The sequence below is a fragment of the Micromonas pusilla genome (genome assembly GCF_000151265.4).
Source record: "Micromonas pusilla CCMP1545 genomic scaffold MICPUCscaffold_3, whole genome shotgun sequence".
NCBI classification, from domain to species: Eukaryota; Viridiplantae; Chlorophyta; class Mamiellophyceae; order Mamiellales; family Mamiellaceae; genus Micromonas; species Micromonas pusilla.
The window spans coordinates 1,897,060-1,924,285 of record NW_003315884.1 but is presented as its reverse complement, the minus strand read 5'-3'; the positions used below and the strand labels follow the sequence as shown (position 1 = coordinate 1,924,285).

Here is a 27,226-nt window from a genome sequence, read left to right as displayed (position 1 = left end):
GGCCGTGCGTGTTGCCCGTCACTCTGCGGCCGATCGATCGATGTTGTCTGCTCTTGACGGCTAAGGTGCGTTCTATACACTAGTCCCCATACGACCCCGTTCGCGAGGTGGACGCCGATCCTTAAGGACTTTTGCCGTCGTCTCTCTCCGCCCACCCCTAGCTTTCAATCCCCCCCATCGACGCCTTTCAACTCCAACTGACGCCTTTCAACCGCACCCCGACATTCGCTCGTATGGAACGACCCTAAGTTCCCGGAGAGGAAGAAGCCGGAGGTGGTCGCGTCGCTGCTCATCAGGAACCCGATGGCGTTCGACGCCGAGCTGGGGGGGTACGTGTATTAGGCCCTAGTAGGTCGCTGAGCGACGCGTCGCAGACTGCGTACAGTAGACGAACGGCACGGCACGCTCCGAGGCGACGCGTCCGACGACGACGATCCGAAACTCGAACTCGACGTCAGTCCGCCGCCGTCGCATCGCGCGTCTCGTCCCGCGCCCTCCTGCTCGCCGCGCTGAGCAGCGCCTGCTGACGTTCCAAGAACGCTCTCCGCGCGCGCTCCCTCGCCGCGCCCACCGCGTCCTCCTCCGCGCTCGCCCGCGCGCGCTTCTCCTCCTCCTCCGCCGCCGTCTTCGCATCCGCCGCCGCCCGCGACGCCGCGACCTCGCGCTCGCGCGAAATCGCCGCCGTGGACGCGCTCCGCGACGCGGTCGCGGCGGCCGGGGCCGCGGCGGCCGCGTCGGCCGCGTCGGCCGCGCGCTCGCGCGCCTCCACCGCCGCCGCCGCGGCTCTCTCCGCCTGCCGTCGCCGCATCTCCTCGAGCTGCCGCTCGCGCGCGGAATCGTCCACCGCGCTCCTCGCGCCGCGCTCGCCGTCGCGGCTCCGCGCGCCGCCGCCGCCGCCGAACCACGACGACAACCAGTACCACGCCAACGCGGCAAGGACGATCGTCCACCCGACCTTGGCGTACGGCGTCATCTCGCCCTCGGCGTCGATCTTTCGCCGCTGCTCGCGCGCGGCTTCCTCGATCGCTTCCTTGAGTCCCTCCCCCAGATCCCGCACCGCGTCCTTGAGCCCGCCGAGGCCCTCCTTGAGGCTGTCGCCGAGGTCGAACGCGACGTCGTTCGACGCGCCGCCGCGAGCGCGGGGGATCCTGACGTCCCTCATGATGACGTGCGCGCGGCGCGGATCGGCGCGCGTCGGTGACTCTGCGGCGGCGTGTGCGTGGTGTGTGCGGCGCGTGGAGATCGCGAAGAAGAAGGATTCTTTTCACGACGAAATAAGAGACGGGCGCGGCGCCGCGGCGCGTAGTCGTTTCGCACTCATACATCTTCTCTCAACATAACAAAGCGGGAGGGGCCCTCCGTCCACCGTTCGCGTCGTCACGCTCGCTGAGCCGCGCGGCTATCTTCTTCTAACTAAAGCAGCGGCAGCGCTCGCGTGTGCTACGCGACGGAACGGAATCGGCGGAGTCGCGCCCGGCCCGACTCTTCTACATCTCAACAGACAAGGCGACGCGTCGTTCTTCGTCGTTCGGAGAACGGGCAGACGCGCCGCGGCACAGAGACGTCGGTCGTCTCTTCTTCTTCTTCTTCATATCCTTCTTTTTCTTCATTCTTCTTAATTTCTTCCTCACCTGACGACGGGCTCCGGGTCCGCGTCCGAAGGCGAGCACACGTAAAACTTCTTCACGTCCGCGCACGAAAACCCGTTGAAGTTGCTCCCCGCGCTCACCGTGTACGCGCCCATGTGCGGAAACACCAGCCAATCCCCGACGGTGAGCTCCGGCATCGCCGTCTGCTCGTGAATCTTGTCCAGGCCGTCGCACGTCGGTCCAAACACCGTGGACGGGTACGTCTTCGCTCGCGAGTTCCCGACGACGGCGTCGTCGCCGGCGTAGACGTTGGCGGGGATGACGGCGTCGACGTTCCCCGCGGCGAGCGCGGCGGCGTTCGTCGCCACCGGAAGGAGGCGCGAGTTCACCGTCGCGTGGTCGTACATGATCGAGTTCATCATGCCGTACAGCCCGTCCGACACGAAGTACTGGTGCGAGTCCTCGCCGGGCGCGAGCGACCCGTCCTCGGTGCTTCGGATCCTCCGCGAGAAGATCATGCACGCGAGCGTGACGCACGCCTCGGCGAAGTACCGCCCGGGCTCGGAGATGACGCGGACGCCCTCAGCCTCCGGGAAGAGGCGCTCGAGGGATTTGTTCACCTCGCCGGCGACGGCCGCGAGCGTGACGTCGTCGTCGTTCGACGCGTCGTCCGCCTTGATGCTGCCGCTGAACCCGCCGCCGATGTCGAGCACCTCCATCGGAGGCAACCCGAGCTCCTTCGCGGCGTCGAACGCGACGCGCGCGAACTCGAGCGCCTCGCGAAACGCCAGCGGGTTCGTCGCGCCCGAGCCGACGTGGAACGACACGCCGTTCACGTTGACGCCGAGCCTCTTCGCCGCCTCGAGAAGCACCTTAACCTCCGCGGGCTCCGCGCCGTACTTGTTCCCGAGCACGCACCGCGCGTCCGGGTCGTCGGCGCGGAGACGCAGGAGAACCTTCATCTCCGGCGCGAGCGCGGAAATTTTCTCCAGCTCGCCCACCGAGTCAAACGTCGTCAGCGACACGCCGCTGCCCGCCACCGCGGCGAGGTGCCGCGGCAGCTTGCACGGGTTCGCGTATATGATCCGGTCGGGGGACACGCCGAGGGAGATCACCGCGTCCACCTCCGTCGGGCTCGCGCAGTCGAACGACGACCCGAGCGCGGCGAGCGTCGCGAGCACGCGCGTGTCCATGTTACACTTCACCGCGTAGTGCGGCTGGACGCGCGGGAGCGTCGCGCGCCAGTAGTGCCACCGGCGCGTCACGACGCCCAGGTCGACGACGAGGAATCGCTCGAGGCGCTCCTGCGCGCGCTGCGCGAGGCCGGACTCGATGACGTCGAGGACGCAGTTGTCGATGGATCGCGCGCCGCCGCCGGGGAGGGACTTGGCGTGCGACTCGACGAGCGCCTTGACGACGAGCGCGTCTTCGTGCTTTTGCGCGCACGCGAGGGGGCGCGGCGTGGGAAGCGACGCGCGCAGCGTCGCGATCCCTTTCGCGTCGCCAGGAGATGCCTTCATCACGGAGTGGTGCGCGTGCGCGGTCGTCGCCGTCGCCGTCGCCATCGCGCCGAGGTCGTTAACGCTCGGCAGAGAGAGGTTCATCTCCAAGCCGGCCACCGTGCCGGCGCTGAGCGCGGAGACGCAGCCCGCGTGCGGCGAGTCGCATCGCGCGTCCAACCTGAGCTTCTTGCGGTCCGGCGCGTCCTCGTCCGTGTCGTACGACGACGGCTTCTCGTCGTCGTCCGACGCCGCGGGGGAGAGCTCAAAGTTTTCTTCGAGCGTCGCGATCTGCGCGGCGGCGACGGCAGCCTTCGCCGTCGCGACGACGTCGTCGATCGCCATCGTGAAATTCTCCTCGGGGAGGCGGACGAACGTGTAGAACGACACCGCGCCGCCGCTGGCGTCGATCTCCTGATGCGACGCCTGGACTCTTCGGTACCCCGGCAGCGTCGGCACGCGACGCATCTCCGCCGCCGTCGCCGGCGGCGCGTCGGTGGAGACGGCGAGGGAAAACTTCCCGGGCTTGAAACGCGCGGCGATGCCTCGGACGTACGCCTCGGGGTCCGCCCTCGACAGCGATAAATTCGAGTGTTCCACCGAGCAGTACGAGAACCCATCCTCCGGGGTGATGTGGATCGTGGAGAACTCCTTCCCGTTGATCGCGCGGTCGACGCCGTTCATGCTGTACCCGCACGGCTCGAAGACGTAGTCGTCGATCGTCATGTCCGGAAACAACGCCGCGATGCCGCTCTCCTCCGTCGTCGCGCGCGACGACACGAACGACTCCGTGCGGAAGAAGTGCTTCGCGTGCGTGACGTCGAGGTGCGTCATGCACACCTCGAGCGAGACGGTCGGCTCGAAGAGACGACGGTCGGTCGAACCTTCGAGGGAGAGCGCGTCCGCCGCGTCGTCGCCCGTCGCCGCCGAGTCGTTGGAATCCTCCGAGACGTCGTCGTCGTCCGAGACGCGGCGTCCCTCCCCGCGGGACAGGGACAGAGACCGATGAGATCTCGGCTGCTGCCGCGGCTTCTTCGCGGCGTTTCCCGCGCCGTTGTCGTCCGCGAGGTACACGTGCCACTGCACGCCGCGCAGCTTGCTGCCGAGGACGAAACTGTTCCCTCCGTCCGGCCCGAGTCCGCCGAAGTAGCTCTCCAGCACCTTGGTCTCCTCGTCGAAGTTTCCCCCCATGGGCTGCTCGTCCGGGAACAGAAACGTCGATCGAGTGTATTTGCACCGTCTGGGCTTCATCCCGATCGCCGCCGCGTGTTCGAGCACGAGCGGGATCGCGTTGAGGAGCTTGGTGGTGCCGCACGTCTTGAGGACGAACTTCGTGGGAAAGACGAAGAGGGACGACTCGCTTAGGGCCGTTCCATACAAAGCGATGGCGGGGTGGAGTTGAAAGGCGTCAGTTGGCGTTGAAAGGCGTCGAGGACGGGGATTGAAAGCGAGGGGTGGGCGGAGAGAGACGACGGCAAAAGTCCTTAAGGATCGGCGTTCACCACGCGGACGGGGTCGTATGGGGACCAGTGTATAGAACGCACCTTAACACGTAGGCGTCGAACGCCTCCGCGCGCTCGTGCGACACGATGAGGCACTCGGACGCGGTCATCGCGTCGTCGAGGACTTCGCGGGGAAGGGAGCGCAAATCTGTGGTGGGGTTGGTGGGTGGGGGGATGATGGGGGGGGAGAGAGCGGGGGAGGTGAGCGGGCCGCCGCGGAGGTTGACGAACGAAGCGAGAAAAGCGACGACGCGTTTAGGGCTTTTTTCGACGTCTCCGGCGACGCGCTGCGGTCGGAAACGCGGGCGATGACGTACCGCGCTGCGACGAACCCTCGTGAAAGTCGATTTCGATTCTCTTCTCGACGCCCTCGAAGTGGGGGCACGGGAGAATCGCGTCGGCGGCGGCGACGCCGGGTGCGACGGCGTCGTTCGCGTCGGAGACGGTCATCGCGTTCCGACGCGCCACGCGGATTTCACGCGTTTTTATCTAAAGTGTCTTTTTCCAGATGCGCCTTGGCGGTTGTCAGGAAGGCTTTCGAAGGCGCTGCGAGATCGTCGCGGGGGAGGAGAGGCGTTCGTCAGTGCCGTGAAGTCGCGTAGACGTCGAATCGAGGAAACCCGGGGGAAAAAAATCGTCGAGGAGAGCGCCCGGGCGCGTCGCGCACGTCTTCGATGCCGGCGATGTACTTTACTTCTTCTCGGCCCCACGGACGGAGGTCGGCTTCGATGTCCTCGAGCGCGGGTTCGTAGACGCGCGTGTATATATTGTCGCTAGGGGTACTACTGTCGCCAGGGATGATATCCATGATACTTCGTTGAACGGGCTGTACTCAGCGGGGCTCGAAGAGCAAGTGCAAGCGGGGTCGTCGGCGGGAGATGCGGCCGAACGTCGACGCGTCAAAAAGACGTCGAAGCGGTGTTTTTGTTTTCACCGACGGATCAGCGGTCGCGAGCGGCGACGCGACGTTCGGTGTGAAGCGAACGCGTGTGGGAAGCGAGTGAGTGCTTGTGAGCGTCGGTTCGAGCGAACGCGACGGTCGGAGGCAGAGAGGGTAGCGTGCGGGGTTAGCGCGTGTGCTCTCAGAGTGATCGGCGAGTGGCGGCGACGGCGCGATATTTCGAGCGCTCGTCAAAATTCGAGACGCGTCAACTCAGAAACGGCTGCCTCGGGAGGTGGAAAATGATCCCCAGTGCGTTTGCTCATACGGGCGCGAACCGGTTTCGCGTACTACGCGAAAAACTACACTATTCGTTCACGCGCGGAATCGCGGGTCGCGGGGCGACTTCATCGATCGCGCGGCGTCGTCGACGACGCGCCCGCGTTCTCTCGTCGCGCCGATGTCCGCCGCCGCGCTCGCCGCGTCCTCCTCCGCGCGCGCTCCCATCGCGGCGACGCGACCGCGCGCGTCCTCCTCCTCCTCCTCCTCCTCCTCCTCCTCCTCGGTCGCTCGCCGCGATCGCGGCGTCTCGCGCGTCGTCGCCCGCGCGGCCGTCGCCAAGGGCGACCAGCCGTCGATGGCGACCGCGTCCGCGTCCACGGGCGCGCCGACGGTGTACGCCCTCGACTTCGACGGCGTCGTGTGCGACTCCGAGCCGGAGAGCAGCATCAGCGGATGGACGCACGCGCGCGCGCTCTGGCCCGAGATTTTCGTCGACGACTCGGAGGCGACGACGCGACGCGTGCTGGACGGTCTGAAGCGCACGCGCCCGGTCGTGGAGACGGGGTTCGAGAACACCCTCCTCGCGCGGTGCGTCTACGAGGAAATTCCGGGGTACTCCGTGGACGAGATCCTCGCGTCGTGGGGCGCGCTGATGCCGCCGCTCATGGAACGGTGGAACCTAGGTGCGTTCTATACAAACGTATTTACCTGTATTTCACCCATCGCCCGGTTTCAACATTTGACCGCGTCCCCTTTCAACTGACCGATGAACATTTTTTGTATGGAACGAAAATATCAGACCGCGCGTCCATGGTCTCCGGGTACGGAGCGATTCGCGACGACTGGATGGAAGCGGACCTCGCCGGATGGCTCGCGCCGAACTTGATCTACCCCGGGATCGGCGAGGCGTGTAACGTCGCGGAGGCGTCGAGCGCGTGCGACGTGTTCATCGTCACGACGAAGCAGGCGCGGTTCGCCGCGGCCATCATGGAGGAGAAGGCGCGTTCTGTACACTGGTTCCCATACGACCGCGTTGGCGTGGTGAACGCCGTTCCTTAAGGACTTTTCCCGTCGTTTCTCTCCGCCCATCCCTCGCGTTCAATCCCCGCCCTCGAAGCCTTTCAACTCCAGCTGACGCCTATGAACTCCACCCCGACGTCGCTTCGTATGGAACGACCCCAAGGCGAATCTCGTCGTCCCGGAGACGCGACTCTTCTCGCAGTGCGTCAGCGGGATCCCGAAGACCGCGGTGCTGCGCGAGCTCGGGGACGCCGCCGCGGAGGGCGCGAGGAAGGTGTTCGTGGAGGATAAGATGAGCACGCTCGAGAAGGTGTGCGCGACGGAGGGGTTGGAAGACTGGGAGTTGTTTTTAGTCGACTGGGGATACAACACGCCGGAGGAGCGCGCGCGCGCCGAGGCGAACCCGCGCATCACGGTCTGGGGGTTGGAAGACTTCGTCAGGGACTTGGAGGCCGCGGCCGCCGCGAAGGCGTGAGTCGCGCGTCGGTGAGAGGGGGGGGGTGATGGTGATGATGTGATATTACGTGATATTAAGATATGAGCGGTGAGGTCGTCGCGAGTCGCGAATCCAACCTGGGAGCTCAGGGCCATTCCATACAAAAAAAGTTCACCGGTCAGTACGTGTACAGTACGTGTACAGTAGTTGACAGGGGACGCGATCAAATGTTGAAACCGGGCGATGGGTGAAAAACGTTTGTCGCGACGTCCGAGATGGCGAACGCGAACGCGTCGTCGTCTCGTCGGCACTTCGCGCCGCGCCGTCGACTCCTCGCGCGGCGTCGCGTCGCGGGCGGAGACATGGCGTCGACGTCCGCCGCGAGCGCGCCCGCGGGCGCGGCGGCGCTGTCGTGGCGCGCGCGCGCGAGAGGCGCGGTGCCGTCCGCGCGCGGGAGCGGTCCCGCGCGACGACAGCGACAGCGTCGTCATCAACGCCAGCTCCCGCGACCGCGACGCCGCGTCTCGTGCGCGGCGTCGCCGCGGCCGATAGACCCGCGGCTCGACGCCGCGATCGCGTCGCTGCCCATCCGCGAGTGTCTGTACGACTGCCTCGACGCGCTCGAGGCGCGTCCGTCGATCTCCTCGCGACGCGGCGTCGTCGTCCTTCTCGCGCCACCGATGCCCTAACCTCGCGCGTCGTCACGTCGTCTGACTCCTCCTCCTCCTCCTCCTCCTCCTCCTCCTTTCTCTCTTCGTCGCTCATCAGACGAGCACCTCGCTCGTGCTCCAGGCCCCGCCCGGGGCGGGCAAGACGACGACGCTCCCGCTCGCGCTCCTCCTCAGCGACCCGGCGTGGATGCGCGGCGAAGGCGGCGGCTCGATCGGCGGCTCGATCATCCTCTTGGAACCGCGCCGCCTCGCCGCGCGCGCGGCGGCGCATCGCATGGCGTCCATCCTCAACGAGCGCGTCGGCGAGACCGTGGGCTACCGCGTCCGGTTCGACTCGAAGACGTCCTCGAGAACGCGCGTGGAGGTGGTCACCGAGGGCGTGTTCACGCGGCGGCTGCAGGACGACCCGAGTCTCCCGGGCGTCTCAGGCGCGTTCTGATTCACACTGGTTCCCATACGACCCCGTCGGCGTGGTGAACGCCGATCCTTAAGGACTTTTCCCGGCGTTTCTCTCCGCCCACCCCTCGCTTTCAACACCCGACCTCGGCGCATTTCAACTCCAACTGACGCCTATGAACTCCACCCCGACATCGCTTTGTATGGAACGGCCCTCAGCGGTGATCTTCGACGAGTTCCACGAGCGGTCGCTCGACGCGGACGCGTCTCTCGCGCTCGCGAAGGACGCGAAGAGCGCGCTTCGGCCGGACTTGAGGCTGATCGTGATGTCCGCGACGTTGGGGGACGTCGGCGAGCGCGTCGCGCGGTTGTTAGGGGCGGGAGAGGAGGACGAAGAGTCGAAATCGAGCGGCGGGTGTCCGGTGATCACGAGCGAGGGGAAATCGTTTCCGGTGGAGACGAAGTATTTGGGTCCGCCCGGGAAGAACTTCATGGACCTCGAGAACGCGATGATAACCGCCGTTCGAAAGGCGTTAACGGAGAACCCCGGACCCGACGGCGGCGACATCCTGTGTTTTCTCCCCGGCGCGGGAGAGATCAACCGCGTCGTTCGCGACTTGCGCGACGGCGGCGGCGGCGAAAAGCTCAGCGTGATGCCGCTCTACGGCGGCCTGTCGCAATCCGAGCAGTCCGACGCGCTCGCGCCCGCGCCGCCCGGCGTCCGCCGCGTCGTCGTCGCGACGCCGATCGCGGAGAGCTCTCTGACGATCCCGGGCGTGCGAATCGTGATCGACAGCGGTCTGCGCCGAGCGCCGAGATTCGACGCCAACAAGGGGACGACGCGTCTCGACGTCGTCAAAATTTCTCTCGCCAGCGCGGACCAACGCCGCGGCCGCGCCGGCCGCGTCGCCCCCGGGACGTGCTACCGCCTCTGGAGCGAGCTCTCGCACGCGTCGCTCGCGCCGGACACGCCGCCGGAGATCACGAGCGCGGACTTGGCGCCGCTCGCGTTGGACCTCGCGGCGTGGGGCGTGGACGACCCCGCGTCGTTGCCGTGGCTGGACCCGCCGCCCGCGGGGCAGATGGCCGCCGCGAGGACGCTCCTGACGCGCCTCGGCGCGATCGACGCCGCGAGCGGACGCGTCACGAGGGAGGGCGCGCGGATGGCGCGGCTGCCGCTGCACCCGCGGCACGCGCGGATGGCGCTGTTCGCCGCGCGGAGAGGGCCGGAGAGCGCGCGGCTCGCGTGTCAGCTCGCGGCGACGTTGGGGGATCGGGACGTGCTGAGGGGGCGCGACGTTCCCGTGGACGTGCGATCGCGCGTGGGGGCGCTGTGGAGCGCGAACGGCGGCGGGGGGTGGGCGTCGCCCGCGGGCGCGGGCGAGGCGACGCCGACGGGGAGAGGGGGGGGGACGCCGCCGACGGCGGCGGGGATTGAACCGGCGGCGGGGCCGGTGAGGGTGCCGATCGGGACGAAGCTCCCGAGCGGTCGGAAGAAAGGTCTGAAGGGCGCGCCGAAGGGGAGGAAACCCGCGGGCGGCGGCGTTCAAGCCGCCGCGAAGGCTGCGCGCGCTGCGAAGGCCGCCGGTGGAACGGCCGGCGGCGGCGGCGGCGGCGCGTCGGGTTCGGGCGACGCGTTTCACGGCCACGTCGGCCACGAGATCGACCGCGCCGCCGCGACGGAGGCTGGTAAAGTCGCGACCCAGCTCCTCGACACTTTAAAACGCATCGCGCGCGACGGTCGCGACGACGCTGAGCCGTGGTGCGCCCCGGGGGTCGGCGACGGCGACCCGGTCGGCCCGGTGTTTTCCTTCCTCCTCGGCGAACGCGACGACGAAGCCGGCGTGCTCCTCGCGCTCGCGTACCCCGACCGCGTCGGCGTGCGACGATCGAAAGGCGGCGCGTTCGCGCTGTCGAGCGGCAAAGGCGCCGCGAGCGTCCCGAGCTCGGACGTCATGTCCAGGGAGGACGTCATCGCTATCGCGGAGCTCGGCGGCGGCGGCGGCGGCGACGCCGCCGCGCGGAACGACCGCGCGCGCCTCGCGGCGCCGGTGCCGCTTGCCGCGTTGCTTCCCGCGTCCGGCGACGCGCCCGCCGGGTGCCTCCACGACGCGCTGTGCGAGACGCGCGACGTCGTCGCGTGGGCGGCCGCGTCGAAGGCGATCGTCGCGCGGAGACAGCTGCGCGTCGGCGAGGCGGTAATTCGAGAGACGGCGTTCGCGCCCGCGCCCGAGGCTGTCGTCGACGCGATGCTCCAAGGCGTGCGCGCGATTGGCGTGAAGAACGCGCTGGGTTGGTCGGAGAAGACGGAGCAGTGGCGACGGCGCGTGATGTGGTCTCGGGACAGCGGCGACGACGCGCTGCCGGACTTGAGCGACGCCGCGTTGGAGGCGAGCTTAGAGGAGTGGCTCGCGCCGATGCTTCCTGGGGTGACGTCCGTCTCCGCGCTTCGAAAGCTCGACGGCGACGGGTTGCTTCGGTGCATGGTGGATTACGAATCGTCGCGGAGAGTCGAAGCGTCGTGCCCGACGCACGTCGTGGTCCCGAGCGGGAGCAAGCTTCCGGTGGATTACGGCGCGCCCGGCGGGACGCCGGTGCTGCGGGCGCGGTTGCAGGAGCTGTTCGGGATGACGGAGACGCCGAGGGCGGGCGCGAATAAGACGGTCGCGATGGAGGTGCACCTGTTGTCGCCGGCGGGTCGACCGGTGCAGGTGACGACGGATCTGAAGTCGTTCTGGGCGAACGCGTACCACGACGTCGCGAAGGAGATGCGAGGGCGGTATCCGAAGCACTACTGGCCGGAGGATCCGACGACCGCGGAGGCGACGAACCGCGCGAAGCCGCGGAAGACGAAGTGAGCGCGGTAGCTTTGATAATATTAGGGTTCCTTTCAGAGATCTGAAAAAGGGGCGTCGCAGTTTGAACCGCGCGACCGCTCCTCGCCCGCACGCGCGACACGACGCGATGTCGAAGAAGAACCGGAAGACGATCCCGAAGAAGAGCCAGAATAAGTACGAAGTAGTGACACACGAGCGACCATTTCACGGCACGCTGCAAGGCGCGCGCGTCTCCGCGCCTCCAGCGAAGCTCGGGGACGCGTCGACGATAGACCTCCTCGCGTCGCGACGCGAGGAGTTGTTTCTCCCTTCAGACCACCCGTACCACCCCTCGAATCTCGTCATCACCGACCCCGAGCGCGTTCGCGCCCTTCGCGATGCCGCCTTGAAGAACAACGACGCGAACGCGTCCTGGACGCTCGCGTGTCACTACTTCGGGACGGGACGGAAAGAGGTACCGGCGGAAATTTTAGAGAAACTCCGCAAGGACTACGCAGACCAGAACGCGTCAAAGTTGTGGTTGGACTCCGCCATGCCTCCCTCTCCCGGCCCTGACACGAACCCGTCCGCGATGCACGTGCACTTCGAAAGACTCGCGGCGGAGCTCGGGCACGTGGAAGCGCAGTTCCAGGCGGCGAACCAGTTTGGCGAGCACCGTGAGGGAAGCGACGAGTACGAGTCGCTGACGACCGAACAACTAGCTTACGCTCGCGAGCTCTACGAACTCGCCGCGGAAGCGGGGCACCCTGGGGCGATGTACCGACTCGGTCTCGCGTACGGGCGCGGCCGCGGGGCGCCACAGAGCAACGAGAAGTCGCTTCAGTGGTACGAGAAGAGCGCGGATTACGCCGAAGATCACGAGTTGAAAGTGGCGGCGGCGACGAACGCGGGTAGGATGCACTTGGTGTCGGAGGGTATCCCGCGTGATTACGAGAAGGTGAGACGGTACTTCCAGATAGCGCTCGACGGCGACCCGGACGACTCCGTAGCGCTGCACGGTCTCGAAATCGCAGAGAGAGCGCTCGGTGGAGTAGGGAGCACTGCCGTGACCACGAGGATGCCCGATGGTTCAGTTCTACTACAGTATTCTGAATGTACCATATGCTAAACTTGGACGACGATTTTTGTCAACCCAGTGGCGTGAAGATGTCGAGGGCGGGAGACGAAGAGTGAGAGATAACGACGACGACGAACAATTGCGCGAATGGACATACGGGCAGACGAACGCGGAAGAATTCGAGAACACGCGGAGACGGCGACGGGAACAGCGCGAGGGCAAACGAAATGATACGAAATGAATCGCGCGCAAACATTTCTCGCGCGCTCACTCCTCCTCCTCCTCTTCCTCGTACGCCGCCCACAGGTCGTCCTCGTCCGGAATCGCCACCGCCGCCGCCCTCGACGTCGTCCCCTCTTCCTCCTCCGCGTCGTCCTCCACCGCGATGCCGCCCTCGCGCCGGATCCCCCCCAGCCTGAGCACCGCGCGTCCCTCTTCCTCGGACGCTTTCAAGTCCACCTCGCCGTCGACGACCCAGTCCAGATCCCCCGCGGGGTCCACGAGTCGCTGCGTCACGCGCCAGATGCCGTCCTCGAGCGCGTTTCCGTCGTCGTCCTCGTCGCGAAGGTCGAAGTACTCCGGCGCGCGCGCGTCGTGCGAGACGTCGAGAGACGCGTGCGATCTCCAGTACGGCTCGATCTGACCCCAAAGCTCCTCCGCGGCCCACGGCTTGTCTCGGCCCGTCGGAGGGAGATACTTCGCGAGCTCCGCGATGTCTTCCTCCTCGCTGTCGGACACGAGCTGCGCCCATCGGAACGCGCCGTTCCGCACCATGACGCGGAACGCGCGCGACTGTATGAACCGCCCGGGGGGTTCCGCGAGCGCCTTCGCCTTCGCGGCGGCGGCGGCGGCGCCCTCCGGGTCCGCCGCCGCCGCCGCCGCCGCCGCCGGATCCTTCAACGCCTCCCACTCGTCGATGAGCGAGCTGTCCACCTGCCGGATGCTCTCCCCGAGCCACTCCTCGAGGTCGTTCACGCCCTGAGACTTCAAGTTCTCCGGGACGTTCTGCACCAGAGATTTGTACGCGTCCGTGAGGTATCGCAACACCGCGCCTTCGCTTCGGTTCAGCCCGTGATGCACGACGTACTCGTTGAAGCTGAGCCCGAGGTCGTACATCTCCCGCGCGATCGACTTGCACTTCAGCGACTCGTTCCCGACGTACGGGTGATTCTTTTGGAACGGCTCGTACGCCGCCTCGAGCTCGTCCTCGAGCGGACGCGGGTAGTCCATCGTCTCTATCGTCTTCATTCGGTCGTCGTACTCCACGCCGTCGTTTTTCATCGACGCGATGGCGCGGCGTTTCATTCGGTTCACCTGCGCGTACGTCACCGCCTGAGGCGTGTCCAGGACCGCCTCTAAGACGGAGAGAACGTCGAGCGCGTACGCTTCGTCGCGGAGGCGGCTGCGGCTTTCGCCGTACTTCCGCAGAAGCGTCGGGAGAAACTGCACGGCGAACAGCGACAGCGGCTGCGTCAGCGAAAATTGGTCTTGAAGGTCGAACCCCAACGTCACGGACCGCCCGCCGACGTCCATCGTCCCGGCCTCTTGAATGATCCCCGCGTCTCGCAGCGATCGGTACATCGTGATCGCGCGCTTTTGATGCCTCCTGCGACGTATCAGCGGCTCGTGGTTCCTGACTAAGAGGTCATACAGCGACTTTTTTCCGTCGCCGTACCGCGACAGCACCGCGAGGAGCATCCCGTGCGTGACTTCGAACGAGGAGTCTAACGTCTCCGGGGAGGACGTTTCCATCCTCTTAAACGTGTCCGCGTTCCACTGCACGAACCCCTTCTCCGGAGGTTGCGATTTCTTAATCTTCTTCGCTTTCTTTCCCGATTTCTCCGCCGCCGCCGCGGCTTTCGCCTCGGCGCGTTTATTCTCCACGACGTGCGCCGGGGCTTGGCACCACACGTGTCCCTCGTCGTCGAACCCTCTTCGCCCCGCGCGCCCGGCGATCTGCTGAAACTCGCGCGTGCTCAGCAGCCGCACCTTATTGCCGTCGAACTTGCACAGCTGCGTGAATAAGACGGTCCGGATCGGAACGTTCACGCCGACGCCCAATGTGTCCGTCCCGCACACGCACTTCAGCAAGCCCTTCCCCGCGAGCTTCTCCACGAGGAGCCTGTACTTCGGAAGTAGCCCGGCGTGATGCACGCCGACGCCGTGGGATATGAACCGTCGCAACTCGTTCCCGACCGGGGTGTCGAACTTAAACCCGCGCATCTCCTCCGCGATCGCGGCTTTCTCGTCCCCGGTGAGCGTGATCGACGAGCACAGATCCTGCGCGCGCTCGTTGGCGGAGCGCTGAGGACCATTCCACACAAAAAATGTTCACCGGTCGGTCAGTTGAAAAGGGACGCGATCAAATGTTGAAACTGAGCGATGGGTGAAACACGTTTGCAATATATGAACGCACCTGCGTGAAGTTGACGACGTACACGGGTGCTTTTTTTCGCTCCACGATCTCCTGGATGCTCTCCAACAGCGGCGTCTCGCGGTATTCGAACGCGAGCGGGACCGGCCGCTCCGCGTCCGACCCCACGATCGCGCACTCCCTCCCCGCGGCGTTCTTCGCGAGTAACGCCTGAAACTTGGACGCGTCGCCGAACGTCGCGGACATGAGCAGGAACTGATCGACGAGGCCCGTTCGTTCCGCGCGAAGCGACGTCGGGGCGGAGTCGCGAGGCGTCAGTTGAAGTCGAAAGGCGTCGAGGCGCGTCGGGATTGAAGAAACCGCGGCGTGGGCGGAGAGAAACGACCGCCGGGAGAGAAAGTCCTTAAGGATCGGCGTGCACCGCGCCGACGCGGTCGTATGGGGACCAGTGCGAGGACGCAGAACGCGCCTGCGCGTCCGGCAGCTCCACCATCGGCACCTGCCACGCCCACCCGCGGTCTCTGTCGCCGTAGTAATGAAACTCGTCGGCGACGATCAGCCCGCAGTCGAGCTCGCGCCCGCGCCGCAGCGCCGCGTTCGCGAGCACCTCCGCGGTGCAGCAGATGATGGGTGCGGTCGGGTTCACGGACGCGTCGCCCGTGAGGAGCCCGACGTTTTTCGCTCCGAAATCGCCGACGAGCTGAAAGAATTTCTCCGTCACGAGCGCCTTGAGCGGCGCGGTGTACCACGCGGCGTCGCCTCTCGCGGTCGCCGCCGCGATCGCGGCGGTCGCGACGAGCGTCTTCCCGCTCCCCGTGGGCGTGGTCAGCAGGACGTTGTTACCCTCGCAGAGCTCCATGACGGCCTCGTCCTGCGCGTCGTACAGCTCGACGTTTTTCGTCTCCGTCGCCCACTCCACGATGGCTTCGTAGAGCGCGTCGGCCGCTCCCGCGTCGTCGCCGAGGTCGATGATCTTCCGCGTGAGGCTTCCCACGGACGCGGCCGCGGCGTCGATGGCGTCTTGTCTCTCCGGGAGGTCCTCCGTGCCGTCGACCATGAGGGGCGGCGGCGCGGAGGAAGACGGACTCGCCGTCGCGGCCGGCGGTGGCGGTGCCGTCGTCGCGCGTCGCCGTCGCGCGCCGACGACGGAGGATCCGCGGCGCGCGAGCGCGGGGTGGCGCGCGGCGAGCGCGGGTCTCGATCGCGCGGCGGGCCTCGCGGCGGCGGCGGCGGCGACTCGCGCCGCCGCCGGCGTCGAGGCTGCCGTCGTCATCGCGCGCGTCGCGCGTGTATCGCCTCTCGAGGCACGACGACGACAGAGGGATGTCGCTGTCGTGGCGGCCGCGATCACGGGAAACACGTTCGCCGAATTATTCCGAGATGCGTACGCCGCGTACTCGTGTGTAGATCTGATTACAAAAAGACTGAGCTCTAACCCATCCGGGTAAAACATGTGATCTCGTACGTGTACGCGATACATTCGTATGTGTTTCAGTCACAATTTCCAAAGAATTCCGCCACACTGGCGAGTATCCTACATGACGTAGCGAGAAACGCCTCGGCGCGGCTCCCGTCGTCACACACTCACGCGCCCTCCCTCGCACGCTTCATGAGGCATGAACTTCCCGACCTTAAGGGTGCGCCGTGGACCGAGTCGGAGGATGATACTCTCGTGCGCCTCCAGGTGCGCGCGACGCGACGCCTCCTCGCCCGCGCGCCGCGCCTCGCTCGCTCGCTCGTTCCTCGGTCAACTCAATCGATCCCCGTCGTCCGCTCGCCCGCGCGCAGGCTAAACACGGCAACCGCTGGGCGGCCGTCGCGGACGAGTTCCCCGGCCGCACCGGTCAGCAGTGCGCGCAGCGGTGGCGGCACAAGGTCAACCCGTCGATTCGCAAGGACAAGTGGACCGAGGACGAGGACGTGCTGGTGCGCGCCGCGGCGCTCGTCGCGCGTCGACTGCGGAGAAATACCACGACATAACGCTCCCCGCGGCTCGCGCGGTCCTGTCGCGCGACCTCCCCGCCGCGCGCTCATCATCGCCTCTCGTCCCCCCTCCCCGTCCTCGCGCGCAGCTTCACGCTCTCGTTGAGAAGCTCGGGACGCGATGGGCGCACATCGCGGAGTCCATCCCGGGACGCACGGACCAGCAGTGCATGGGCCGCTGGCGACGCCACCTCGACCCCAAGGTGAAGCGCGACGCGTGGAGCACGAAAGAAGACCGCGCGCTCGCGGAGCTGAAGCATCAGCACGGCACGAACTGGAGCTCGATCGCCAAGTCGCTCTCGAATCGCACCGCGCAGCAGTGCCGCGCGCGATGGTTCCAGGCGCACTTCACCGGGCGCGCGTATTTCGTCGACGACGTCGACGGCGGCGACGCGGCGGGATCGGCGGCGTTGCGACCCGCGAAGCGCCGAGACGCGATCGAGAGAGAGATCGACGCCGCGAAACGCGCCGCCGCGGCGATCGGGAAGACGCACCGCCCGAACGGCGCGAAGGCGCTGAAGGAGAAGAACAAGTCCAAGTCGTCGTCCCCGGCGTCGTCCCCGGCGTCGTCCGGCGGGAGCGTCGGGAAGAGGAAGCGCGAGACGACGACGACGACGACGACGGCGACGGCGCCGGCGCCGGCGCCGCTCGTCGTCGAGTCCTCGTCCGCGCCGGAGCCTCAGAGCGCGCTCGCGACGCCCGCGTTCGCGCTCGGCGACGGCGTCGCGACCTCGCCGCCGCCGCTCCGCACGAAGCCGCCGCCTCGCCCGATGGGCATCGCGCGCCAGGTGTCCCTCCCCGTGGAGATCGGCGAGGCGCTCCGCGGCGCGTCGTCGGAGAGTCGCGGCAATCGCGGCGGCGGCGGCGGCGGCGGGTTCCTTCGCCGGCGGAGCTCCGGCGCGCTGCCGCCGCACGTCCTCGAGGCGATCACCGAGTCCGCGGCGTTGACGGCGCCCAGCGCGTGCGCGGGCCCCACGATCGGGTCGCCGCTGACGTCGCTGAACAGCGGGGACTGGACCGCGATGCTCGCGTCCATCCCGAGCATCACCGCGGCGGACGTCGCGGCGTTCGCGGAGATGCTTCCGGCGCCGCCGGGGAACCTGGGGGCGGGCGCGGCGGCGGCGGGCGCGGCGCCGCCGCCGGCGATGTCGATGTCGATGTCGATGTCGATGTCGACGCGTCGGGAAGGCGGCGTGCGCGCGGGGGGGTTGGCGCGACAAGACAGTCTCCTGTCCGTCTGACCGACGACGACGGTCGAGACGCGCGACGCGTAGTGTACACTACGGGTATGTACTGTAGACTCCAGACGTCGACGGCGTCGAGCGAAGAAGACTACTGTAAATTCCTCGCCTCGAGCGCGCTGATGTGCTGTATCATATGTACTTTAAGAGAAGATGACCTCGTTTCATTTCTTTCTCGTTCTCGTTCGTCGTTATTCAACGTGTTATCTATCGAGTGACTCTGTCACGTCGTATGCTTCTAAATCTATCGCCGCTCGCCGCCGCCGCCGTCGATGTAGTCCGTGTAAAGACGCCGGATCAGCGTCTCGTCCCCGCGCACGCCGAGCTCGACGACGCGCGCCGACGCGCGCCTCGCCGCGCGCACGATCTCGCCGCCGCCGTCGCCGCCGCCGCTCGACCTCACCCTCGGCGCGTCGTTCGTCGGCTCCGCGCGCGCGAACCCCGCGTCCACCGCCGCGTTGGCGGCGGCCATCAGCCCCGCCGCCGCGGGCGCGCGAGATCGTCTCGCGTCGTCCCTCTCCCTCCGCGATTCTCGCGCCTCCGCCGCGACCGCGTCTCTCGCCGCGCGCGTCGCCGCCGCCGCCTCCGATCCGTCCGCGTCGTCCGTCGTCGTCGCCCACGCCGGCGCGGACGACCCGACGAGGCCCATGTTCGCGCGCACCGGAAGCACCGCGATGGCCGCCGTCGCCGCGGTGACGTGGGTGTGCACCACCTGCTCCGCGTCGCTCGTGACGCGCACCACCGTCGCGCGCTCGCACATCCCCATGCACTTCTTACCCGCGCACGACCACCCGGGCGGGAGGTTCTCTTGGACCGCGCGCATGACCGACCCCGCGCCCGCGCGGAGGCACGCCTTGCCGGTGCAGACCTCGACGCTCGATCGCAACGCGCACGACGGGCCCGCGAGGGGAATCGCCGGCGGCGGCGGCGTCGCGCTCGACGGCGGCGCCGCGGCCGCGGACGTCGTCGGAGGGAGGAATGAGGACGCGTCGAACTCGTCGCCGCTCTCGTCGATGAAGGTTATCGAACACGACGGCGACGCCGCGATGCACGCGTCGTCGTCGTCGTCGCACGGGCACGCGTCTTCGACGTCTTCGTCCTTTGTCCGCGCGGCGACCGCGGTCGCCGCCGCGAGCATCGCCTCCCACGCCGCCTTCCCCGATTTCTTGCCGCCCGTCTTCTTCTTCTTCAGCGCGTCCGCGGCGCCCGTCCGACGCGACGCGTCGTCGTCCGCGGACGATGCCGCGTCGGACGACGACGCGTCCCGTCCGCCGCTGGGCCACGACGGCCCCGCGGCCTCCGCGGTCGCGGCGGCGATCATCGCCGCGAACGCCGACGCGCCCGATCGCGGCGGCGGGTCCGGCGGCGGCGACGACGACGGCGACGACGCGCCGCGCGTCTGACGCGACGACGCGGCGACGACGACGAAGCGCGTCGGACCACCGCGACCGCCGGCGCGACTTGTACTTATACGATCGCGCCGACCGGCGGTGGACGCGCACCGCGGCGCGGACCGTTCGGTCGCGCGACGCGCGCGCGGTGGGGGCGACGCCCCGCACCGCGTCGGCATCGGTTCGCACCGCATCATCGCGAGTCCGCGGTCATTCCGTGCGCGCGCGCCGCGCGTCCCTCCTCGCGCGCTGGCGTGTGTCGCGTTTCTCGAGGGCGTGTGTCCGTCAAATCCATTCGGCGCGCTTTATCCGCCGATCTTTTTTTTTTCACCCGCGACTCGGTTTCAAAATTTGGACCTCGACCGCGACGCCTTTCAACTGACCGCGACGCGCGATGCCTGAACCTGATTGGTCGAGCTCGACGAGATCCCACTGATGCACTGGCGAACGGAGAATGATGATCTCGAGACCTTTTCTCGAGACCTTTTTCGTTTCGTATCGTTTCGTTTCATTTCGTTACAAAACCCCTCTCGCGCCCTCATGCGATCGCGCGCTCACGCCGCGAGCTTCTCGAGCAGGTCCGCCTCCTCGTTGATGGGATTCTTCGCCTCCAACTTCACGAGCTCCAACGGCGTCTTCCCCGTCCCGTTCGTCGCCTTCGTGTCCGCGCCCTTCTCGAGCAACGCCCGCACCGCGAACACCTTCCCGTACCCGCACGCGTAATGCAACGGCGTGTTCTTCTTCTCGTCCACCGCGGTGAGGTCGCTGCTCGCCTCGACGAGGATGTTAAAAATCTCCTCGCCCACGTCGCCCTTCCCGAACGCAATCGCGTAGTGCAGCGGCGTGCGCTGCGACGAGTCGCGCGCGTTGACGTCCTTGCCAATCGCGATGAAGTCCTCGACGGCCTCGACGTCGCCGTACCGCGCGGCGTCGTGGAGCGTCTCCACGTCCGGCGTGGGCGCCGCCGCGGGGGTCTGCGCGGGGGTCATCCCGGGGACGTCCACGGGGACGTCGCCGCCGACGGCGGCGCGGATGGCGTCCTCGCCGCCGAGCTGAGACGCGTCGAAAGGAAAGTCGTCGAAAGGCGTTTGTTTATTAAAGGCGTCAGACGGAAGAATCCGTGAGGTATCGAAAGCAAAGCAGCGAGGGGTGGGAGGAGAGACGCGCGAAGTCACGGCGAAGTCCGTCCACAGGGAACGGCGCGCGTTCGATACCCGACGCGGTCGCGCGGGGACCGGCGCGGGGTGCGAAAAGAACGCCGCGCGCACCTTTTCGTTGAGCTTCTTCAGAAACTCGGCGTCGTTGCTGTACTTCATCATCGCGCTCGGCCCGTTCTTCTGGACGTCCTCGAAGAACGGCTGAAAGTCCGGGTCGTCCTTCAGCGCCGCGATGCGCTTCTGCATGTCCGGGTTGCTGATCATGTTGTTCATCGCCGCCATCTGCTTCGCGACCATCGGGTTGCCCATCATCCCTTGCATCTGCGCCATCTGCGCTTGCACCTTCTTCGCCGTCTCCGGGTCCTTCATCGCTTGCTCGTACGCGGCCTGGATCTCCTTGATCTTCTCCGGGTCCATGTTACCCATCATCCCGGCGAGGTTCGGGGGTAGGCCCGCGGAGCGGACTTGGAGGACGCCGCGCCGCGAGCGCGACGACGGCAGCCTTCCGTGCGCGGGCATCGTAATCCTTTTCGCGACGACCGACGGCGCCGTCGCGGCGGCCGGCGATTTCGTCGCCGCGCGCGCGCGCGTCGCGTCGACGCGCGCGCGGGCGGGCGCGACGACGCCCGCGGCGGAAGACGCGGAGATGGTCATGGACGCCATGAGGATCGGAGTGTCGTCGTCGTGTGCGTGGAGTTCGCGTCGTGCGCGCGCCGCGATGAGTGCGCCGTCGTCGTCCCGTGTCGTCCCGATGATACGCTCTTATCCGGTGTCGTCGCCGACACGACTGGGCAGCTGAGCGCGCTCGAGAGCTCTCCCGCGATCGGGCGACGTCAGCACGCGCGTCCGCGTCCGCGGCGCGTCGCGTCACACTCGCGCGCGCTCCCGACGGTCGTCGCACCTCGGCCCACACGCGCGTCACCGCACGCGCGAATCACGACGCCGCTTCGTCGCGCGCTTCATCGCGCGGTCGCGTCCCACCGAGGTCGCGCGTCTTCGTCGTTCCGAGCCCACGCCGAATCTCGGCTCCTCGCGCGCGTCGATCTCGTCGTCGATCCGACGTTCGAGGTTGTCGATCCGTCGTCGCGTCCGTCGGTCCTCCATCGCGCGATGGCGTCGTCCCGCGCGTGCATGACCCCCGCGGCGGTCGCGCGTCGCGCGCCCGCGGCGGCGCACCGCTCGTTCGCGTCGCGCGGCGTCGCCGCCGCGGCGTCCCGACGAAGCGGCGTCGGCGTCGGCGCGACCCCGACGATCCGTGCGCTGCACAGCCGCGCGGTCGCGTCGGAGATCGCGCCCGCGGACCTCGCGCCGCCGTCCGGCGCGGACCTCCACGGCTTCGAGCTCGTCCGCGAGGAGTACGTCGCGGAGTACGACGCGAAGGCGTTCCTGTTCAAGCATCTCAAGACGGGCGCGGAGGTCATGTCGCTCTCGAACGACGACGAGAACAAGTGTTTCGGCGTGACGTTCCGGACCCCGCCGGAGAACAGCACGGGGATCCCGCACATCTTGGAGCACTCCGTGCTGTGCGGCTCGCGGAAGTACCCGATCAAGGAGCCGTTCGTGGAGCTCATCAAGGGGTCGCTGAACACGTTCCTGAACGCGATGACGTACCCCGATCGCACGTGCTACCCGGTCGCCAGCTGTAACCTTCAAGACTTCAAGAACCTTGTGGACGTGTACCTCGACGCGGTGTTCCACCCGAACTGCATGACGAACGAGAAGACGTTCTTACAGGAAGGGTGGCACTACGAGCTGGATGATAAAGACGCGGAGATGACGTTCAAGGGCGTCGTGTTCAACGAGATGAAGGGCGTGTACTCGTCCCCGGATTCGGTGCTCGCGACGGCGTGCCAGCAGGCGTTGTTCCCGGATAACACGTACGGCGTGGACAGCGGCGGCGACCCGCGCGTCATTCCGGATTTGAGCTTCCAGGAGTTTCAGGAGTTCCACGGGAAGTTTTACCACCCGAGCAACGCGCGGATGTGGTTCTACGGCGACGACGACGTCTCCGACCGCCTGAAGCTCTTGAACGATTTCCTCGACGAGTTCGACAAGAAAGACGTCGACTCCTCCATCGCCACGCAGCCGTTCTTCACGGAACCGAGGCGCGTCGTCAAGTCGTACATCGCGGGCGAGGGCGAGGAGCAGCAGAAGTCGTTCGTGCAGGTGAACTGGCTCCTGAACGACGGCCCGTTCGACGTCGAGACCGGGCTCGCCGTCGGCTTCCTCGATAACCTTCTCCTCGGCTCCCCCGCGGCGCCGCTGCGAATGGCGCTGGAGGAGTCCGGCCTCGGCGAGGCCATCGTGGGTTGGGGTCTCGAGGACGAGCTTCGTCAGCCGACGTTCGCGATCGGTCTCAAGGGCGTCGCGAAAGAGGACGTTCCCAAGGTGGAGGCGTTGATCGAGGCCACGATCGCGAAGATCGCGGAGGAGGGGTTCACGCGAGAGGCGATCGACTCCTCCGTGAACACGATCGAGTTCAGCATGCGCGAGAACAACACCGGGCGGTTCCCGCGCGGTCTGTCGCTCATGCTGCGGTCTCTGAGCGCGTGGCTGTACGAGAAGGATCCGTTCCAGCCGCTTCGGTTCGAGGGCCCGCTCGCGGACCTCAAGGCGAAGATGGCCGCGGGCGACGTCTTCAAGCCGCTGCTGAAGAAACTGTTGATCGACAACGCGCACAAGGTGACCGTGGAGTTGAACCCGGACGCGACGCTCGCGTCGAAGCAAGAGGCGGACGAGAAGACGCGGATCGCGGAGTACCGCGCCGGTCTGTCCCCGGAGGACATCGAGAGGGTCGTCGCGGAGACGGAGGAGCTGAAGACGTTGCAAGAGACGCCGGACTCGCCCGAGGCGACGGCGTGCGTTCCCACGCTCGAGATCGGGGACATCCCGAAGACGTCCAAGGCGATCCCGAGCGAGACGTCGTCCATCGGGGAGACCACGGTGCTGACGCACGATCTGTTCACGAACGACATCCTGTACGCGGAGCACCTCATGGTAAGCGAGCGGCGCGCGCGCGGCGGCGGCTTCGCGACGACGCTTTCGAGTCGATCCGTTTTTCGTTTCGTTTGGTTTCGCGCTGTTTTTCTCGGACGCCCGGACGCGCGGACGTGTGCACCATATACCACGCCCGCGGTCGTGTTTCGCTGAAAAGTGGGCGATCGACCGCGGGCACATTAAGGGGTGCTAGATCACACGTAGGCGCTGCTATAATGCGGCGCGTCGGGAGTCTCACCCGACGCCCGTTTCGCTGCGGCGTCACATCCGTCGACGGCGCGTCTTTTTCTCTCTCCTCTCTCTCATCGACGCACGACCCGCGCGCGTGACCTAACCTAACCCCAACTCCAACACCAACGATCGATCAACCCAACAGGACCTCCACGCGGTCCCCATGGACCTCATGCCGCTCGTCCCGCTGTGGTGCCGCGCGATGCAGCGCATGGGCACGAACAAGCGGGACTTTGTCGAATTCGACCAAACCATGGGCGCGCAAACCGGCGGGTTCTCCCTCTCCCCCTTCACGTCGTCCATGCGCGGCAGCGACGACGTCGCCGCGTACCTCATGCTCCGGGGCAAGTGCACGTCCGCGCAGTCCGGGATGATGCACGACCTCATGACGGAGATGCTCCTCGACGCGAAGCTCACGGATAGGGACGTCTTCAAGCAACTCGTGAACGAGTCGCGCACCGGGATGGAATCCAGGGTCCAAGCCGGCGGGCACTCCGTCGCCGCGGGCCGCCTCGACGCGCAAGACTCCGTCGCCGGGTACGTCAGCGAGCAGCTCGGCGGGCTCGCGCAGCTGGAATACCTCAGAGCGCTCGCGAAGAGGGTGGACTCGGACTGGGACTCGGTCGTCGCGGATCTGGAGAAGATTCGCGCCGCCGTCGTCCAACGCGCGGGGTCGGTGACGAATCTCACCGCGGACGCGAACACGCTCGACCGCGTGAACGCGTCCGTGACCGGGTTCCTCGACGCCTTGCCCGCGACCGGCGTTGGGTCCGCGACCGAGCCGTGGTCGCCGTCGCTCGTGCTGTCCCCCGTGAACGAGCTCATCACGGTGCCGACGCAAGTCGGCTACGTCGGGAAAGCCGCCAACTTGTACAAAGCCGGGTACGACCTCCACGGCAGCGCGTACGTGGTGAACAAACTGTTGGGCACGACGTGGCTGTGGGACCGCGTGCGCGTCGTCGGCGGAGCGTACGGCGGCTTCTCCGACTTCGACTCGCACAGCGGCATGTTCACGTACTTATCCTACCGCGACCCCAACCTCATGAAGACGGTGGAAAATTACGACGGCACCGTGGACTACCTCAAATCCCTGGAGATCGGCGGCGACGAGCTCACCAAGGCGATCATCGGCACGATGGGCGACATCGACGCGTACCAGCTCCCGGACGCGAAGAGGTACACGTCGCTCATGCGTCACCTTCTGAAGGTGTCGGACGAAGAGAGACAAGAGCGTCGCGAACAAATCTTGTCGACGAGCCAGAAGGACTTCAGGCGCGTTCTATACACTGGTTCCCATACGACCCCGTTCGCGTGGTGGACGCCGATCCTTAAGGACTTTTCCCGGTGTTTCTCTCCGCCCACCCCTCGCTTTCAATCCCCGACCTCGACGCCTTTCAACTCCAACTGACGCCTTTCAACTGCACCCCGACATTCGCTCGTATGGAACGACCCTCAGAGCCTTTGGCGAAGCGCTCGAGGCGACGCGCGCGCCGGGGGCCAAGGTGTGCGCGGTCGTGTCCCCGGAGGCGGCGGAGAAGGCGGTGAAGGAGCGACCGGATCTGGACTTCAAGGTGACGTCCGTGATGTGATCGGCGGTTTGGTCGGTCGGTCGGAGAGAGAGAGAGAGAGGGCGGCGGGGACGCCGTCCAGTCTGGCGGCGTCGCGCGGCGAAAATCATCAGACTGGAAGAAATTTTGCCATTGTTTAAAATTCGAACCCGACCACGACAATGAACGACAACTTCCCCGACCCCCCCGCCCTCGCGACCTCGCCGCGCGCGATGCCGAAAGCCGTCAAAGTCGTCGACGTCGCGAAGAAAGCCAAGACCGCGAAGAAACTCGCGGCCGCGGAGAAGCTCAAGGCGCTCGAGGCTTCGATCGACGCCGCGTATGCCGTCGACCCGTCCGACGCGCTCGCGCCGTTCCTCGCGAAGCCGTTCGCGCGCGGCGACGTCCGCGTCGCCGTGACCCCCGCCGCGCCCGCGGACCTCACCGCGGAGGAGAAGAAGTGGATGTGGAGCCTGCTCGAGGCGAACATGAAGCCCGTGTACGAGGCGTCGAAGACGTGGGCGACGGAGGCCAGGGACAAGAGGCGCGAGATGGGGGAGGATGAGACGAGGTACCTCATCGCTCGCGACGCCTCCGGCGAGAACGCGGACCCGAACGCCGCGTCGCCCGCGGCGTCGTCGTCGTCGTCCGCGCGATCGCCGCCGTTAGGGTTCGTGCACTATCGCTTCGTCGTCGAGGAAGACGTCGCGGTGTTGTACGTCTACGAGCTTCAGTTCGACGCGGCGGCGCGAGGGAGAGGGCTGGGACGGTTCCTGATGATGCTGTGCGAGGCGCTCGCGAAGAGAGCCGGCGTCGACGGCGTCATGCTCACCGTGCAGAAAGCGAACGAGGGCGCGATGAAATTCTACGCCAAGGCGAAGTACGACGTGTCGATCGTCTCCCCGTCCAAGGTTGACCCGTGGGCGAGCGACGAGTACGATTACGAAATCATGGCGAAGCTGTTCAGGCGCGTCCGCGTCCCGCCCGGCGGTCGTTTCTCTCCTCCCGCCCGCCCCTCGGTTTCGATCCCGACACCACACCGCGACGCCTCCATCGACGACTCCATCTGACGCGCCCCAAAACTCCTCCACCCCGACGTCGCCTCGTGTGGACCCTCGACTCTCGATCAGCGAGGACGCTAAGAGGACGCACGAGAAGCGGTCGCAGAGCGCGTGGAAGGAGAACAAGCAAAATTTCGAACACGCGGAGATGTTCGTGCACACAAACGCGGACGCGATCAACGAGAAGATGAAAGCCGCGACGATCGAGGCGGAGAAGGCGGAAGCGAAAGCGATCGAGGCGTGAGCGGCCGCGGCCGCGGCCGCGGTTTGGTTGGATCGGGCTGGGTTGGCGTCTAATGTGATTCGATCGATCGCGACGGCGTCATCGCCAGAGCTACGTTTTTTTACTCGCGTCGTCGCCGCGCCGTCGTCAGTCCTTGTCCTTCTTCGAGCTCTTCGACTTCTTGGACGACTTCCGGTCGTCCTTGTCCCTCTTCCGCTTCTTCTCCTTCGGCGTCTTCGGCTCTCGCGCGGCGCGCTTCTCCTCGCCGCCGCCGCCGCCGCGCGCCTCGTCCCCTTCGTCGTCGTCGTCGCCTTCGCGCCTCCCCCCCGAGCCCGCCGCACCCCTGACCTTGCGCATCAGCGTGACCCGCCGCGTCACCGCGCGCGCGGTCTCCAGCCCGTTCGATCCGTCCCTCGCCGCGCGCACGATCGACAGCGTCTCCGCGGCGCCCTTCCCGTCCTCGACCATCCTGTACTTCTTCCCTCTCGCGGTCTTGAACTCGTCGACGACGACGCCGACGGCGTCGTCGTCGTCCGCGACCGTGAATCGACACCCGCGCAGGTCCCTCGCGGACGTCCCCGCGGGGGCTTGGATCACCCACACCTCGTCGTCGTCCTCGAGCTCGAAGGCGGCGTGGCGGCGGAACGACGCGGGAGCGAAGTCGGCGGGGGGGTCGTAGCACCCCGGGCCGCTCATCGTGCCGGCGCGGCGGCGATGTGGCGGCGCTCGCGGAAAAAGTGTTCGCTGACGATGACGGCGCCGGCCGAGAAAACTTCTGTTGACGACCGATCTCGCGCCGCCCGTCCCTCGCGCATAACGACCGACGCCCACCCCCGCGCGTCGCTCACTTCA

General features: G+C 67.0%; 11 protein-coding genes across 11 annotated transcripts; 6 read left to right on the top strand and 5 right to left on the bottom strand.

Annotated features, from left to right (window-relative positions):
- Positions 1-48: 48 nt before the first annotated feature.
- MICPUCDRAFT_62739 (uncharacterized protein) lies at positions 49-1,325 on the bottom strand (the record flags this gene model as incomplete). The annotated part of the gene is made up of 1 exon (XM_003057027.1): positions 49-1,325. The coding sequence occupies one exon, from the start codon at positions 1,323-1,325 to the stop codon at positions 339-341; it is 987 nt and encodes a 328-aa protein (XP_003057073.1). The 3' UTR covers positions 49-338.
- Positions 1,315-5,664, bottom strand: MICPUCDRAFT_56850 (adenosylmethionine/pyridoxal dependent decarboxylase fusion protein). Its single transcript, XM_003057026.1, has 4 exons — positions 5,258-5,664; positions 4,908-5,136; positions 4,633-4,738; positions 1,315-4,448 (listed from the first exon to the last, which is right to left on the bottom strand). The coding sequence occupies exons 2-4, from the start codon at positions 5,038-5,040 to the stop codon at positions 1,628-1,630; spliced, it is 3,060 nt and encodes a 1,019-aa protein (XP_003057072.1). The 5' UTR covers positions 5,041-5,136; positions 5,258-5,664; the 3' UTR covers positions 1,315-1,627.
- Positions 5,665-6,107: 443 nt separating this feature from the next.
- MICPUCDRAFT_44144 (uncharacterized protein) lies at positions 6,108-7,247 on the top strand (the record flags this gene model as incomplete). The annotated part of the gene is made up of 3 exons (XM_003057501.1): positions 6,108-6,435; positions 6,552-6,760; positions 6,936-7,247. The coding sequence occupies 3 exons, from the start codon at positions 6,108-6,110 to the stop codon at positions 7,245-7,247; spliced, it is 849 nt and encodes a 282-aa protein (XP_003057547.1).
- Positions 7,248-7,946: 699 nt separating this feature from the next.
- Positions 7,947-11,133, top strand: MICPUCDRAFT_15209 (uncharacterized protein; the record flags this gene model as incomplete). The annotated part of the gene is made up of 4 exons (XM_003057500.1): positions 7,947-8,289; positions 8,495-8,645; positions 8,685-9,775; positions 10,115-11,133. Coding segments are annotated over 4 exons (2,604 nt in total), but the record flags the coding sequence as incomplete, so codon positions are not given.
- Positions 11,134-11,239: 106 nt separating this feature from the next.
- On the top strand, positions 11,240-12,220 carry MICPUCDRAFT_56845 (uncharacterized protein; the record flags this gene model as incomplete). The annotated part of the gene is made up of 1 exon (XM_003057499.1): positions 11,240-12,220. The coding sequence occupies one exon, from the start codon at positions 11,240-11,242 to the stop codon at positions 12,218-12,220; it is 981 nt and encodes a 326-aa protein (XP_003057545.1).
- Positions 12,221-12,384: 164 nt separating this feature from the next.
- MICPUCDRAFT_26057 (uncharacterized protein) lies at positions 12,385-15,483 on the bottom strand. The gene is made up of 3 exons (XM_003057025.1): positions 14,974-15,483; positions 14,586-14,798; positions 12,385-14,473 (listed from the first exon to the last, which is right to left on the bottom strand). The coding sequence occupies exons 1-3, from the start codon at positions 15,400-15,402 to the stop codon at positions 12,437-12,439; spliced, it is 2,679 nt and encodes an 892-aa protein (XP_003057071.1). The 5' UTR covers positions 15,403-15,483; the 3' UTR covers positions 12,385-12,436.
- An 851-nt stretch (positions 15,484-16,334) lies between these two features.
- On the top strand, positions 16,335-16,825 carry MICPUCDRAFT_9060 (uncharacterized protein; the record flags this gene model as incomplete). The annotated part of the gene is made up of 2 exons (XM_003057498.1): positions 16,335-16,469; positions 16,616-16,825. Coding segments are annotated over 2 exons (345 nt in total), but the record flags the coding sequence as incomplete, so codon positions are not given.
- A 1,186-nt stretch (positions 16,826-18,011) lies between these two features.
- Positions 18,012-19,385, bottom strand: MICPUCDRAFT_62727 (uncharacterized protein; the record flags this gene model as incomplete). Its single annotated transcript, XM_003057024.1, has 1 exon — positions 18,012-19,385. Exon 1 carries the CDS (start codon positions 19,353-19,355, stop codon positions 18,012-18,014), a length of 1,344 nt encoding a protein of 447 aa, XP_003057070.1. The 5' UTR covers positions 19,356-19,385.
- Positions 19,386-21,575: 2,190 nt separating this feature from the next.
- MICPUCDRAFT_26050 (uncharacterized protein) lies at positions 21,576-25,271 on the top strand. Its single transcript, XM_003057497.1, has 3 exons — positions 21,576-23,312; positions 23,689-24,815; positions 25,000-25,271. Exons 1-3 carry the CDS (start codon positions 21,735-21,737, stop codon positions 25,130-25,132), a joined length of 2,838 nt encoding a protein of 945 aa, XP_003057543.1. The 5' UTR covers positions 21,576-21,734; the 3' UTR covers positions 25,133-25,271.
- Positions 25,272-25,440: 169 nt separating this feature from the next.
- MICPUCDRAFT_7366 (uncharacterized protein) lies at positions 25,441-26,049 on the top strand (the record flags this gene model as incomplete). The annotated part of the gene is made up of 1 exon (XM_003057496.1): positions 25,441-26,049. A coding segment is annotated over one exon (609 nt), but the record flags the coding sequence as incomplete, so codon positions are not given.
- A 472-nt stretch (positions 26,050-26,521) lies between these two features.
- On the bottom strand, positions 26,522-27,070 carry MICPUCDRAFT_56837 (uncharacterized protein; the record flags this gene model as incomplete). The annotated part of the gene is made up of 1 exon (XM_003057023.1): positions 26,522-27,070. One exon carries the CDS (start codon positions 27,068-27,070, stop codon positions 26,522-26,524), a length of 549 nt encoding a protein of 182 aa, XP_003057069.1.
- Between the last annotated feature and the right edge of the window lie 156 nt (positions 27,071-27,226).

Coding starts and splice junctions, on each gene's coding strand:
- MICPUCDRAFT_56850 (XM_003057026.1), bottom strand. CDS start 5,040: ATGACCGTCTCCGACGCGAACGACGCCGTCGCACCCGGCGTCGCCGCC. Junction 4,739..4,907: donor CGAGGGTTCGTCGCAGCGCG/GTACGTCATCGC, acceptor ACCCCACCACAG/ATTTGCGCTCCCTTCCCCGC. Junction 4,449..4,632: donor TTCGACGCCTACGTGTTAAG/GTGCGTTCTATA, acceptor AACGGCCCTAAG/CGAGTCGTCCCTCTTCGTCT.
- MICPUCDRAFT_26057 (XM_003057025.1), bottom strand. CDS start 15,402: ATGGAGCTCTGCGAGGGTAACAACGTCCTGCTGACCACGCCCACGGGG. Junction 14,799..14,973: donor ACTGGTCCCCATACGACCGC/GTCGGCGCGGTG, acceptor CTCGTCGATCAG/TTCCTGCTCATGTCCGCGAC. Junction 14,474..14,585: donor ACGTCGTCAACTTCACGCAG/GTGCGTTCATAT, acceptor AATGGTCCTCAG/CGCTCCGCCAACGAGCGCGC.
- MICPUCDRAFT_26050 (XM_003057497.1), top strand. CDS start 21,735: ATGTCGCTCTCGAACGACGACGAGAACAAGTGTTTCGGCGTGACGTTC. Junction 23,313..23,688: donor TGTACGCGGAGCACCTCATG/GTAAGCGAGCGG, acceptor TCAACCCAACAG/GACCTCCACGCGGTCCCCAT. Junction 24,816..24,999: donor ACGAGCCAGAAGGACTTCAG/GCGCGTTCTATA, acceptor AACGACCCTCAG/AGCCTTTGGCGAAGCGCTCG.